The sequence below is a fragment of the Monodelphis domestica genome, chromosome 3 (genome assembly GCF_027887165.1).
Source record: "Monodelphis domestica isolate mMonDom1 chromosome 3, mMonDom1.pri, whole genome shotgun sequence".
NCBI lineage: Eukaryota > Metazoa > Chordata > Mammalia > Didelphimorphia > Didelphidae > Monodelphis > Monodelphis domestica.
In genome coordinates, this window is record NC_077229.1 from 204601224 (window position 1) to 204615473 (window position 14250).

Genomic DNA, 14250 nt, shown 5'->3' on the forward strand with positions numbered 1-14250 from the left:
TACAGTATTGCTGCCATTGTTTAAATTGTTTTCCTGACTCTGTTCACTTAACTCTTCTCTAGTACATTTAAGTTTCCCCAGATTTCTCTGAAATCATCCCCTTCATCTCTTCAACAGGGTAATATTATGTCATATTTGCATACTATAACTTATCCAGCCATTCTCCAATTGATGGGTAACCCCTCAGATTCCAATTTTTGCCATGTCAGAAAAAAAATTACAAATAATTTTCTACATCCTAAATCAAAAGTTGTTTTGCTTAAAACTAATCCCTCCACAAAGTACAAATTGAAAAAATTTGTCAAAAAATGTCAAAAAATGACAATACATAGTCATTTAAAAAAAATTTTAAACATTATTTTATTTGGTCATTTTCAAACATTATTCATTAGAAACAAAGATCATTTTCTTTTCCTCCCCCCTCCACCCTTCCCATTGGTGATGCTTGATTCCTCTGGGTATCACATGTGTCCTCGTTCCGAGCTCATTTCCATGTTACTGGTTTTTGCATTAGGGCAGTGGTTCTTAACCTTTCTAATGCCATGGCTCCTCAGTACAATCCCTCATGTTGCAGTGACCCCAAACCAAAAAATTATTTTGGTGGCTACTTCAAAACTGTAATTTTGCTACAGTTATGATTTGGAATGTAAATACCTGATAGGCATTATGTATTCTCATTGCTACAAATCAAACATAATTTAAACAGTGATCAATCACAAAAACAATATTTAATTATATGTTGAGAAATATTAATCCAGCAGAAGGCAGCCTGAGCGCTGGGGCAGGAGGTAAGTCCTGCCTGGGGAGGGGGTCTGCAGATGTTGCCTTCTTCCTGTTGTCTCCCTCCAGCTCACTTTGCTGGGGTTACTTGGCTCCGTTATCTGCTCCAGGAGTTATCCGCTCCAGGATTCGTTCTTAACCCCTCCGGAGCCAGCGCCCAGGTGCTCTCTCTGGGTCTCTATTTGAGTCTGGTCTCCAGGCAACAGGGTAAATCCATCGCCCCTCATAGGGGGAGGGCTGCTGATAGGTAACTAATATTTCATTTCTTACACTGATAAAAACATGACAGCTTCTAATATTGAACCATTTTAGTGCCAAGGATGATGGTGACAAGAATTTTCTTTTCTAGGTCTTTAATAGAGGTGGCTTTACCATTAGCAAGTATCACCTGCAATGAGGATGTTAGAAGCCTTCCCAATAAGATCAGGAATGAAGCAAGGATGCCCATTTTCACTACTATTATTTAAGATTGTACTAGAAATGCCAACAATAGCAATAAGAGAAGAAAAAGAAATTCAAGGAATTAAAGTAGGCAATAAAGAAACTAAACTATCACTCTTTGCAGATAATATGATGATATACTTATCCTATAAAGAGAATCCCATAAAATCAACTTAAAAACTAGTTGAAATAATTAATAACTTAGCAAAGTTACAGGATACAAAATAAAGTCACGTAAATCATCAGCATTTCTATATATTTCCAACAAAACTCAGCAGCAAGAGTTAGAAAGAGAAACTCCATTTAAAATCACCGTAGATAACATAAAATATTTGAAAATCTATTTGCCAAGACAAATTCAGGAATTATATGAACACAATTATAAAAAACTTTTCATACAAATAAAGATTTAAATAATTGGAAAAACATTCATTGCTCATGGGTAGGCTGAGCTAATATAAAGTGATAATGCTACCTAAATTAATTTACTTATTCAGTGCCAAACCTATTAAGCTACCAAAAAACTATTTTATAGAACTAGAAAAAAATAACAAAATTCATCTGGAAAAACAAAAGATCAAGAATATCAAGGGAACTAAAGAAAATGTGAAGCAAAATAGATGTGGTTGTAGCACTTGCCAGAACAGTTGTCAGTGTACATATCCACAAGTGTTAATTCTCAGGATGATGGCTGAGACTACTGGGCTAGAAGTGCCACTATTTCAAAAGTCTTTGAGTTCAGGGTCCTGAACTGTCTCCATAAAGATCTGAGGGGAGATGGTGGTCAAAGAGGTGATGGCATGACCTGCTTAGCACATGCTTCTTCCTAACTCTCCCTCATGGTACCTGCTTTAGCAAAGGTGGTTTGTCTGTCCTCTGAGAGGCTCTTAGTAAGGATGACTAATATCTTACAGGTGCTGCTTCCTTAAATGATGTCTGTTAGGGGTAGGTGCAGGACCAGTGGGCTGGAAGATACTGCCACTCTCAGAGCTCTTGTGCCTATATGCCTGTTGGTGGCAGTCGTTAAGCAATTATTGCTGGGTGGTGATGAGGAAGGTACACTCTTTCTCCACCATGGTTTCTCTACTCAATGCTGGCTGCAGTGACTGGGTTGGAAGAAGGTCTGGTGGTTTGGGGGGGAACTTCTACTTCTGAGGCTTATGAGTTCAGGATCTTGGGCTGTCTCCATAAAGAGACAAGGGGAGAAGATAGTCACAGTGATGGTAATTTTTATGGTCTGGCACAAGGCAACTCCCATCTCCCCCTCAGGGAGGTATTAAAAAATAACTTTTGACATCAGCCTCTTGATGGTAAAAGAATATTTTCAATCGGGTGAGCTGTCATGTCAACATTTTAAGTTGTTTTTTAAACCAACTGGCCTATCACCAGCTATTGTTGCAATCTGATAACATTCATGTTTATATGACAGGAATATACCACGATATTTCTGAAGAGTTTGACATCCTTTTTTTTTTCTGGTGACCTTAAAAAGACCATTTGAGTAACCTTTGTAGTAGAGGCAGGTCTCCAGCCCTGGTTCCTGCATCTTGGTTTACAAGACTCTATGATTCTACTACACCTTCAGGTTCTAATTCTTCCCCTATTTCTTGCCCAATAAACTCAAACAGTTTGAAGGAAAATAAAATTATTTCCTAGTCAATCTTGAAGAACAAACTGCTCAAAGCAAACACATTATGGATGTCCTTAGGTTATTGTAGTGACCCTGTATCTTAGAACAAGTAAAATGGCCAGTTAGACTTCAATAATAGCCTAAATTATGTGTAAACACTCTCCTTTATGCAAGCAAATATACACCAGCAGGAAGCTGATGTGGTGTTCCGCTTTTATTCCTGTTCTACCCCAAGACCTCAGTCAGCCCTCCTCAATCCTTTTAAGTTAGAAGAATGGTTAAACATACTAAACTAGTGATAATGCTCTTTTTTTTTAAAGTATAGTAAGAGTTTTAAAAAAACAAAACAAAGAATAACTCATATCTTCCATCTAGAATTAATTATATTGGTTCTAAGGCAGAAAAGTGCTAAGACTAGACATGGGGCTAAAATGACTAGCCTAGGCCACCCAGCTATTAAGTGTCTGAGGCCACATTTGAACCCAGGAACTCCCATCTCCAGGTTTGACTCTCTCCACTAAGACACCCACCTACCCTATGAGTTACTGTTAATGGCAAGTTGAACTGCTTTCTTTCCACAAAACAGTATAGTGCTCAGTAAATGGGTTATTTAACTTGAGGACAATTAATCCAAATGCTAGCAGAAGCCAGTGGTTACAATGGCTAATCAGCTCAGGTATACCTCCTACAAGTAAAATATATTATTGAAATATACCTATGTTCCTAGCTGTGTGACCCTGGGCAAGTCACTTGACCCCCATTGCCTAGCCCTTACCACTCTTCTGCCTTGGAGCCAATACACAGTATTGACTCCAAGATGGAAGGTAAGGGTTTAAAAAAAAAAAAATATATATATATATATATATATATATATATATATATATATATATATATATATATACCTATGTTACCAATTCATTTATGCTACAATCATTATGTGTCCCACATAATGGGGGATTGGCAAGGTAGAAAGCTAGTTGGTCTGTATAATATGGGATGGAAGTAGAGAAGGACAAACTATATAAATTCCCAGACTCTTAACCCCAAAATTGTTCTCTATAGCTCATAGGCAGTTGTTTTGACCTCAAGTTATATTTAAAAACCTAAAACTCCAAAGAGATAAGGAAAAAGACCTGTACAAGAATATTCATAGCTACGCTCTTTGTGGTGGCAAAAGACTGGAAAATGAGGGGATGCCCTTCAATTGGAGAATGGCTGGACAAATTGTGGTATATGTTGGTGATGGAATCCTAATGTGCTCAAAAGGAATAATAAACTAGAGGAATTCCATGGAGACTGGAACAACCTCCAGGAAGTGATGCAGAGTGAAAGGAGCAGAACCAGGAGAACATTGTACACAGACACTGATACACTGTGGTACAATCGGACGCAATGCACTTCTCCATTAGTGTCAATGCAATGTCCCTGAACAATCTGCAGGGATCTAGGAGAAAAACCACTCTCCACATCCAGAGGAAACACTGTGGGAGTAAAAACACCGAAGAAAAACAACTGCTTGAATACATGGGTCGAAGGGATATGCTTGGGGATGTAGACTCTAAATGAATATCCTAGTGTAAACAACATGGAAGTAGGTTCTGATCAAGGACACAAGTAATACCCAATGAAATTGCATACCGGCTGCAGGAAGTGGGAGGAGGGGAGGGAGGGAAATAATGTGATTATTGTAACCAAGGAATGTTCTAAATTGACTAAATTTATTCAAATGAAAAAAACAACAACAACAAAAAAAAAACAAAACCTAAAGCCTCCACTGAATAGTCACATACCCTCAAGGGCACAATAGAGAATTTTTAGATGTCACCCAGAAATGGGCTCCAGGCTTCTCCATTTCTAAACTGAAACCAGTCAGTCTTTTAAGAAGTAAAGCTGTATTCTTGCTTTCATGGAAAGGAAAAGAAAAGCACACTTTAAATGTTGCCTCAGGTATACCACCCAGTATCTTAAATGATGAGTAAAATGCATTTACTGGTTAAGTATCTTTATTTTCTTGAAGGTTAATTCTTCATTATCTTACTGTTCTCCAGTCATCCAAAAATTATGTTCAAACAAATGTCTGTGGAATAAAACAAAATGTGACTTCTGACCCACACTAAAAAGTACCAAATATAGACATTGGATAGCACCTTATTGGGAATTTTTTTGTATTCGCAAAATTACTCCTGGGTATTATTTGGGATCCAAGAAGCAACCGTGTCCAGAGGCTGCCAATGACAATTCATTAGGGAATCATAAAGCTCTTCACTTTCCACCATAAACTCCTTGTTCAGGTTCTCAATATCTAAGTGAATCTGTGGATCTGCAAAAGGCAACAGTACATGAAAGCTGGCCGGTTTTACTGTCAAATGATTAGACGCCTGATACTTTTGATGACTGTCCCAAAATAATTTTAAATGAGCATTTTGTAGACTTTTAAAATATTACAGATGAAAAAAAACCATGTTTAGTGGTCAAATAACAGAGAAATGGAAATTTAAATTACCTTTTAAACAGAATTCTTCATTTTTGGAGACTCTTCACACATATATTAACCAAAATTCTAATTTAGATTTACAACAAAGACTCTCCTCTTTTGTCCAAAACTGTAAGAAATGTTCCACTTTAACACAAATATTAAATTTGCAATTTTATGTTTAAATAGTAACTGAAGAGTGAGGTAATTTCTTTAACTTGATATTTTAGAGTATTTTTAATTTTTCATAGGCTGCCAAGAATCTCCTACACCTTTCAGCAGAAATAGTTTTAAATCTTTTAACATTTTCCACTTTTCTTTCCTTTATTCAGATCTTTCCTTCATTAGGAAAATATAAAGTACACACTTTCCCTTTATCTCATTGTCATCCTTACCATCCCCACCCAAGGGCCACCCCCACTTTGAAACAGCAGTAAGTTTTCACTGGAAAAAGCTATCTTTGCCAATTCAAACAGAAATAGGGCATTCATTGCTATACTCTGAGCTGGAATGATGAAGGAAAGAAGACCCTCCCTCCCCCCCCCCCCAAAAAAAAACCTTAGCACCATAAACCACTAGCATTAGAAAGGAACTTCACTAAATTAAGGCATAGAGAGGCAAATTGACTTGACCAAAATCACAGTGATTTTATGACAGGATTCAAACCCCAGTCCTCCTGACTCCTAGTAATCAGGTGCTGTTTCTACAGTCTTATCTTAAGTACTAAATACTCGGTCCATAACAATACCTACACAACTTTACTACATCCAAGCCTATACATTTTTAGTAAGTCATATTGTGGATTACACACAACTAAAATAGTTAACAGCAAGTGAAAAGTTTTGCTTTCCAGCTAGTGTCTAACATCACAACAAGGTGATACACACATACATACATATATACATATACACATACATATTTACAATCAAAACTACAGATAAATTAGTATTGCCATTACCTTCAGTTTGCTCTTCATCATTATTTGTAGTCCAATCCTAAAAATAAGCATTGAGATCTTGAAAGAAAGGCAACTATCACAAGCCCAGTCACTTAATATTCATTTCTCTAGAAAACTGTGCTATTATTCAATGGGTAGAGGAAAGTTTGAGATAGGAAGCCATAAAAAAGTTATATGTAAAAATTATAACCAAAAAGGGAAAAAATCCCTCACCACATACCAACTTATTTTTTTTTAATCTGGCCAATGAAGAGGGACTCGATATAATTGGTAAAATCCTATCCCAGTCTAAAAATCCTTACCTCAGGTTTTTTTTTTTAATAACATCTGTCTTTTTTTAAAGGTCAAACATCCTTAAATACACTTTCCTTACAAATAGGTTGTAATTTTTTAAAATGTCACACTACAATACTGTGAAAGGTAGAATGGCCTTTTTAAAAATCATGATAATGAAGCATTCTGAATGGCTGAAACTCAAAATGCTAAGTTAATTGTAATTGTTCAAGCCCTACAGGAATTTATCATAAAATTATCTTTTCCATAAAAGTAATTGCATTTTCAACTCATTTAGTCAATGAAATGCTTTAGGCAACTAACTTCACTCTTATTTTAAGATGAAAAAGTGTATTGGAGTATAAACTTTTGTATTTGTGAATTAAGTCAACATTTGAGTCAAGGGAGTATAAAGTACAATGAAGCCATTTCAATAATAATTACCTCTGACATGACTGGAATTTCAGCTAGATCTTTCGTGTTCTCCTTTGCAGAGGAGACATCTTGAATATTCCCATAAAATACACAGTTATAATTATATTCAAAATAAGGTTCAAAATCTGACTGCAAATAGCAGGTTTGGTGCTGTTGATAATAGGTACCAGAGTGGTCAAGTTGTAACTCAGTCTTCATCCTTAACAGAGAAGAAAATCATGAGAAAAAGCAGAGTGGCATAGAAGAAAGACTGCTGGCTTGGGGGGTCAGAATCCCCCAAGGTTCATATCCCAACTCTACTACCTGTGTTAAAAGTTACCATACTGAGTGGGCCTCAGTTTCCTCATCTGTAAAATGAGGAATTGTACTAGATCATCTCTAAAGTTCCCTCCAGTTTCAAGTTCAGACCCCTAGAATAAGTAAAGTTACTTACAAACAACATTCCGCCTTTCTTTTTTTTTTATTTAGAATATTTTCCTACAGTTACATAATTCATGATTTCCCCCCTCCTTCCCTCTTCCCTACCCCTTCCCGGAACTGGGTTATACACATATCATTGTTCAAAACCCATTTCCACGTTATTCATATTTGCAGTAGAGTGATCTTTTCACATCAAAACCCCAGTCATATCCCTACTGAACTCTATGATTGATCATATATAAGAAAATGTCATTTCTAATTAAAGCTCATCAACCCAAGAGAATCTTTCAAGAGATGTTTTTAAAACGTTTAAGTGGGAAGAAGTTACATAAGACCTGAATCACTAATATCTTTCCTTCCTCTGTACAGGTAGAAACAAGGAGATAAGGAAGAGAAATCTTACCATTGCCAGTACCAGAAATAATTGCTTTGCTGGATTAAATCAAAGTCTGCAGAACTCAAACTCCTTGCCATTGATACTGGAATTCTGACTTTAAGTAATAGTCCGTCAAGCTTCAAAGTTGCTCCTTTGATCAAACTTTCTGAGCTTTCTCAAGAAATACTGCAATGCTGCCTTGGCAAGCACCAAATACACCTGCTTTAGCATTAGTAGACAATTGAATGCAGCTGTTTGACCCTGATTAACTGCAAAATCCTCACCACACACAACTTTCTTACAGTAACTGGCAAATAACTTCACATCATGGTATAAGTAAGAATTTAAGTTCAATTCTATTATTTGATGTATTTCTCCCTTCACATCTCCTGATAGGAAATTAAACATGAAATAATTGTACCTCTGGGGTATTTGCTTGTGTGGGGTTCTGCTTAGTTTTTTCTTTTGGTAATCATTGTCATCAAACAGCTGTAATGTTTGGCAAATGAAGGCAATGTGTAATTGATGAGTACAAAATTTTCCTAGCCATATCTTGCAGAAAATGGTGGAGGAGTAAAAAGAATCAGCAGCTTTGGTGTTACTGATAATAGGTCTAACAGTTGTTACAACTCAGATTTAAGAGAGAAGGGAGAAAGAAAACAAGATCATGCGAGGATAAAGGGTAGTGCCATACAATGGAAAGAATGCTCTCTGTAGGGCCAGGGGTTCTGGACTTCTATACCAACCCTGTTTCTTAATGATCTGCTTCCTTGGATCAGACATTTAATCTCTCTGGACTTCAGGTCTTTGATCCATAAAATAAGGTGTTAATTTACCAATTTCCAGTCAAAAGGAGTTAGCCTATCAATTAACAAGCCTACCATATCCTATAATCCACAAGAAGAATTAACTCTATGAAGCAAATAATTTTTAAATAAGAATCCATACAATGTTTCAATAATGAAAAAGCAACTACAAATATCATTTGGCTATCAACAGTGACAGAGGTGGAGGGCTCCCTAATTGTCTGCCAGGACAAAGAAATTATTTTTAACAAAATAATGTTTATAATGTTTAATACATATAATATTCATTATATTGAAATGTAAATAACAAACGTAATCAGCTCAGAGTTTAGGTCCTTCCTGAACTCTGAAGGGAAATACTACAGACTTATTTTAAATTGCATTTCTAAGAATTAAAAGTAATACTTTTTAGAATTATCTTTCAGAAATTGAAGTGGTGATTTTTATTTTTATGACTGTCCTCTTTGGAAATCAAGGAGAATCTGATACATACATACATTTGTAGCAGTGACAATCCAGAGAAAATAATGACCTTTATGAGCCCTTTGCAAAAAGCGACTGCATTTCAAAGTATTATTTTATTATCATTATACTCTCTAAGCAGCATTTACTCTTGCCTTAATATGATTATGAAAACAGAAATCAGGTCATATTACCAAAGAGTAAAGCAACAAAGTAAAAGAATCAGAGATCAAATCACCAGCCAGTAAGTGTGGTGAAAGTAGAAAGTGCTGTGGATGTAGATTCAGAAGCTCTGGTACAAATTCTACATGATAGAGGCTCCCTTAGTATGAATATGTCTAAAGCTTGCTTTCCTCCTATGTAAAAGTGGGCACAGCGTTTCCAGTGTAACCTCATGGAACAATTGTGAGAAAAATAACATCGTCGAGGGGCAGTTAGGTGGTTCAATTGATAGAGAGTTGGGCCTGGAGTCAGGAGGACCTGGGTTCAAATTTAACCGCAGACAATTCTTAGCTGTGTGACACTAGGTGAGTCATTTAACCCCCATTGTCTAGTCCTTACCATTCATCTGCCTTGGTACCAATACATAATATTGATTCTAAAATGGAAGTTAAGGTGTTTTACAAAAAATAACATTGTCAGTCTCAAAGTGCAGTAAAACATGTGTATGATTATAATTTTATGGTCAAAATTACACCAACCTATGTCCCAGGTTCTTTCACAGTTTTTTATCACCCTTTGGGCATAGTTCAAAATTGTCCTCCAGAATGGTTGGATCAATTCACAACTCCACCAGCAATGAATTAATGTCCCAACTTTGCCACATCCCCTCCAGCATTCATTACTTTCCTTTGCTGTCATGTTAGCCAAACTACTAGGTGTGACGTGATACCTCAGAGTTGTTTTGATTTGCATCTCTCTGATTATTAGAGATTTAGAGCACTTTTTCATGTGCTTATTAATAGTTTTGATTTCTTTATCTGAAAACTGCTTGTTCATGTCCCTTGCCCATTTATCGATTGGAGGAATGGCTTGATTTTTTGTACAATTGATTTAGCTCTTTATAAATTTGAGTAATTTTAGACCTTTGTCAGAGGTTTTTGATATGAAGATTGTTTCCCAATTTGTTGCTTCCCTTCTCATTTTGGTTACATTGGTTTTGTTTGTACAAAACCTTTTTAATTTGATGTAATCAAAATTATTTATTTTACATTTTGTGACACTTTCTATGTCTTGCTTGGTTTTAAAGTCTTTCCCTTCCCACAGGTCTGACATGTATACTATTCTGTGTTCACCTAATTTACTTCTAGTTTCCTTCTTTATGTTCAAGTCATTCACCCATTCTGAGTTTATCTTGGTGTAGGGTGTGAGGTGTTGATCCAAACCTAATCTCTCCCACACTGTCTTCCAGTTTTCCTAGCAGTTTTTGTCAAATAGTGGGTTTTTGTCTGAAAAGCGGGGATCTTTGGGTTTGTCATAGACCGTCTTGCAGAGGTCACTTACCTCAAGTCTATTCCACTGATCCTCCTTTCTGTCTCTTAGCCAGTACCAAATTGTTTTGATGACCACTGCTTTATAATAGAGTTTAAGATCTGGGACTACAAGGCCACCTTCCTTTGCATTTTTTTCCATTATTTCCCTGGATATCCTTGATCCTTTGTTCTTCCAAATGAACTTTGTTATGGTTTTTTCCAAATCAGTAAAAAAAATTTTTGGAAGTTCAATGGGTATAGCACTAAATAGATAAATAAGTTTGGGTACGATGTTCATTTTTATTATATTGGCTTGTCCTACCCATGAGCAGTTAATGTTTTTCCAATTGCTCAACTCTAGTTTTAGTTGTGTGGAGAGTGTTTTGTATTTGTGTTCATATAGTTCCTGTGTTTATCTTGGGAGAATAGATTCCTAAGTATTTTTTTTGTCTAAGGTAATTTTGAATGGGATTTCTCTTTCTAGTTCTTGCTGCTGAACTGTGTTGGAATTATATAGAAATGCTGATGACTTATGTGGGTTTATTTTGTATCCTGCAACTTTGCTAAAGTTGTTGATTATTTCCACTAACTTTTTTGTCGATTCTCTAGGATTCTTTAAGTAGACCATCATATCATCTGCAAAGAGTGATAAATTGGTCTCCTCCTTGCCTATTTTAATGCCTGCAATTTCTTTTTCTTCTCTAATTGCTACTGCTAGTGGTTTTAGTACAATGTTAAATAATAGAGGTGATAATGGGCATCCTTTTTTCACTCCTGATCTTATTGGGCATGCATCTAGTTTATCCCCATCACAGATGATGTTAGCTGATGGTTTTAGATATATACTGTTTATTATTTTTAGGAAAGACCCTTCTATTCCTATGCTTTCTAGTGTTTTCAATAGGAATGGGTGTTGGATTTTATCAAAGGCCTTTTCTGTGTCTATTGAGATAATCATGTGATTTTTGTTGGTTTGCTTGTTGATATGGTCAATTATGTGGATGGTTTTCCTAATATTGAACCAGCCCTGCATTGCTGGTATAAATCCCAATTGATCATAGTGAAGGACCCTCCTGATCACTTGCTGGAGTCTTTTTGCTAGTATCCTATTTAAGATTTTTGCATCTATATTCATTAGGGAGATTGGTCTATAATTTTCTTTCTCTGTTTTTGACCTGCCTGGCTTTGGAATCAGTACCATGTTTGTGTCATAAAAGGAATTTGGTAGAACTCCCTCTTTGCTTATTATGTCAAATAGTTTGTATAGTAATGGGATTAGCTGTTCTGTGAATGTTTGATAGAATTCACTTGTGAATCCATCAGGCCCTGGGGATTTTTTTCTCAGGGAGTTTTTTGATGGCCTGTTGGATTTCATTTTCTGATATGAGATTATTTAAGTATTCTATTTCTTCTTTTGTTAGTCTAGGTAATTTATATTTTTGTAAATATCCATCCATATCACCTAGATTGGTATATTTATTGCCATATAATTGGGCAAAGTAGTTTTTAATGATTGCCTTAATTTCCTCTTCGTTGGAGGTGAGGTCCACCTTTTCATCCTTGATGCTGTTAATTTGCTTTTCTTCTTTCCTTTTTTCCTCATTTCTTTGACTTGACAATCCTAGGAATTCCCTCACATTCCCTGCCCCAGAGCAGCTTCTAAAAATGGGATAATTTAAGATTAAGAATATAAACTCTATACTCTCTAAGTAAAGAAAAACTCATTTCAGAGGGCACATGGCAATGTCCTTGTCTTCTCTCCATTAAAATAAATAGATGAAAGTCATCCTTGGCCAGGATTAACCTTTTTTCTCCATCTAAATCAGCAAAGATACTGGAATCCTGTGATCAGGCATGTAACTTTCCTCATCATCATAATGGGATCAGGGAGGGCCTGGAAAAGCCCATTGCCTCATTATTAGTCTACTAATTAGAGATGTTTAGGAGAGGTCTGGATAATGAGTTTCCAAAATTGTATTTAAGGCCTCAAAACTCTAAATGAAATGTGTTGACCACCTAGAAAGATCCTAGACCAATTAATTTATTAGTTATTGCTAGCCTAATCAACAGAATGATTTTTCTTATCTTGAACCCAGTCTCTAAGAATTTTCATTCATCACAAATGAGCGAATAGTGACCCCTGGAAATGGGGGAAGAACATTGAACAAGAAGAATCTGGTGATGGCTTATACTGCAGGCTGCTGAGCAGAATCAGATTTCTCCTTACTTGAGTTCTTTATCCACATAAGAAAGGAAGTGAGGTAGAATTTCAAAGAGTCTGGCAGTGAATGGGAAAACCACCTTGCCTGGAACAGAGATAGGAGGACTGGGAGATATACTGGTGGTACAGGCATTATTTTACTAACAATCACTCTTAACTCAGAGTGGTACTTCTGGAATCTGACACGTCCAATCACTCCATTCAGCAATAGCATCCCTCAACCTGACAGCCGAAGTCCTTATACTATGCCTCCTACCTACTATTCAAATCTTATTTTATATTACTTTTCATGATGCATTCTACTTTTCAGTTGATGCCTAAACCATCTGGAATACCCCATCTCCTTGCCTTTTTCTCAAGTCAAAATACCTATTGTCCTTTATGGCTCAGCTCAGACACTACATCTCAACAAAACTTTTCCTGATACTACTAGTTGTTAGTGCACTCTCTGATGTGAAATTACATTTTTACAAGGTAAAAATTCCAGTAAAATGTAAGCTCCTTGAAGACAGGAAGTTGCATATGGTAAGAGCTTAATGATAACTGAATTTTAATTTTGCTAACGAAATCAGTCCACTAATTTCAGTAGGCTGAACTGTATAAAGCCATTGAATTAATGTTCTTGAAACCTAAAAATATATATAAATTATTCACTGTCACAAGCTTTGCTTCAAAATAATGTATTTATTCAAAAGAAGAGTTTTTACACTAATTATAACTGATTCATAAAATATAAAGTTGAGTTAGACAAAGCTTTATGGAAATATATTTTGGACCAATCCAGCTGAACAGGCATGCTGATATGTATTTGTTCATCTGTGCTTTTTTTCTTTCTGATGATAGAAAACTGGCTCTGATAGTAGTTATAAAATTACCTTTCCTAACTAATGAAGTTAGGGTAGCAAGGTAAATAAAGTGCCAGGCCTTGTAGTCAGGAAAACTCATCTTCTTGAGTTTAAATGTAGCCCTTTGCTAAAGAGCAACTTCTGTATCTTAATAGTAAAGTCCAGCTAACATTTTAATCTGGTCTTTCGGTATATCCACTCCCAAAGAAAGGTCTTCTTTTTTTCAGACTTTGTTTCCAATTCCTACCTAATTTGAGCTATGATTGAAGCATTTTATCTTAAAATGTTGGGTGAAAAAATTACCTGTTTCAGATCAAGGGACCAATGTTGGGCATTGGGGTACAGAGCATGTATTTAAAAAAAAATATTTGTGTAAGGGTTAAATGGTAGGAATTTGACAAAGTGAGGAGAGCAGTTGAATAAACAATTAATTTAATTTGAGAAGTACAGATAGAAAATGGAGGAGGAAAGAGAAAATATTATTCTAAAACCCTATAACTATACCTAAATTCCTAATACTAACTAAAATTTCTAAAATCCTATTTCTTTCTTCTGAGCACAGGTTCTTCTTGCCTGGGCAGACCAGGCCTATCTAACCTCCACTATCTAAAATTGATTCACTAACTTTTTTACACTAATAAATCAACAGCCACCACCC

The 14250-nt window shown here is 35.9% G+C and overlaps 1 protein-coding gene and 1 long non-coding RNA gene across 2 annotated transcripts in view; one reads left to right on the plus strand and one right to left on the minus strand.

Annotated features, from left to right (window-relative positions):
• Window positions 1-7910, plus strand: part of LOC103093551 (uncharacterized) — a 58721-nt gene extending 50811 nt beyond the window's left edge. Inside the window, exon 4 of the long non-coding RNA XR_008917611.1 lies at window positions 7780-7910. This is a non-coding gene — a long non-coding RNA (uncharacterized LOC103093551). The remainder of the gene's footprint in view (window positions 1-7779) is intronic.
• C3H6orf52 (chromosome 3 C6orf52 homolog) lies at window positions 4558-7899 on the minus strand. Its single transcript, XM_007487963.3, has 4 exons — window positions 7814-7899; window positions 7000-7189; window positions 6283-6319; window positions 4558-5171 (listed from the first exon to the last, which is right to left on the minus strand). The coding sequence occupies exons 1-4, from the start codon at window positions 7882-7884 to the stop codon at window positions 5029-5031; spliced, it is 441 nt and encodes a 146-aa protein (XP_007488025.1). The 5' UTR covers window positions 7885-7899; the 3' UTR covers window positions 4558-5028.
• Window positions 7911-14250: the final 6340 nt, after the last annotated feature.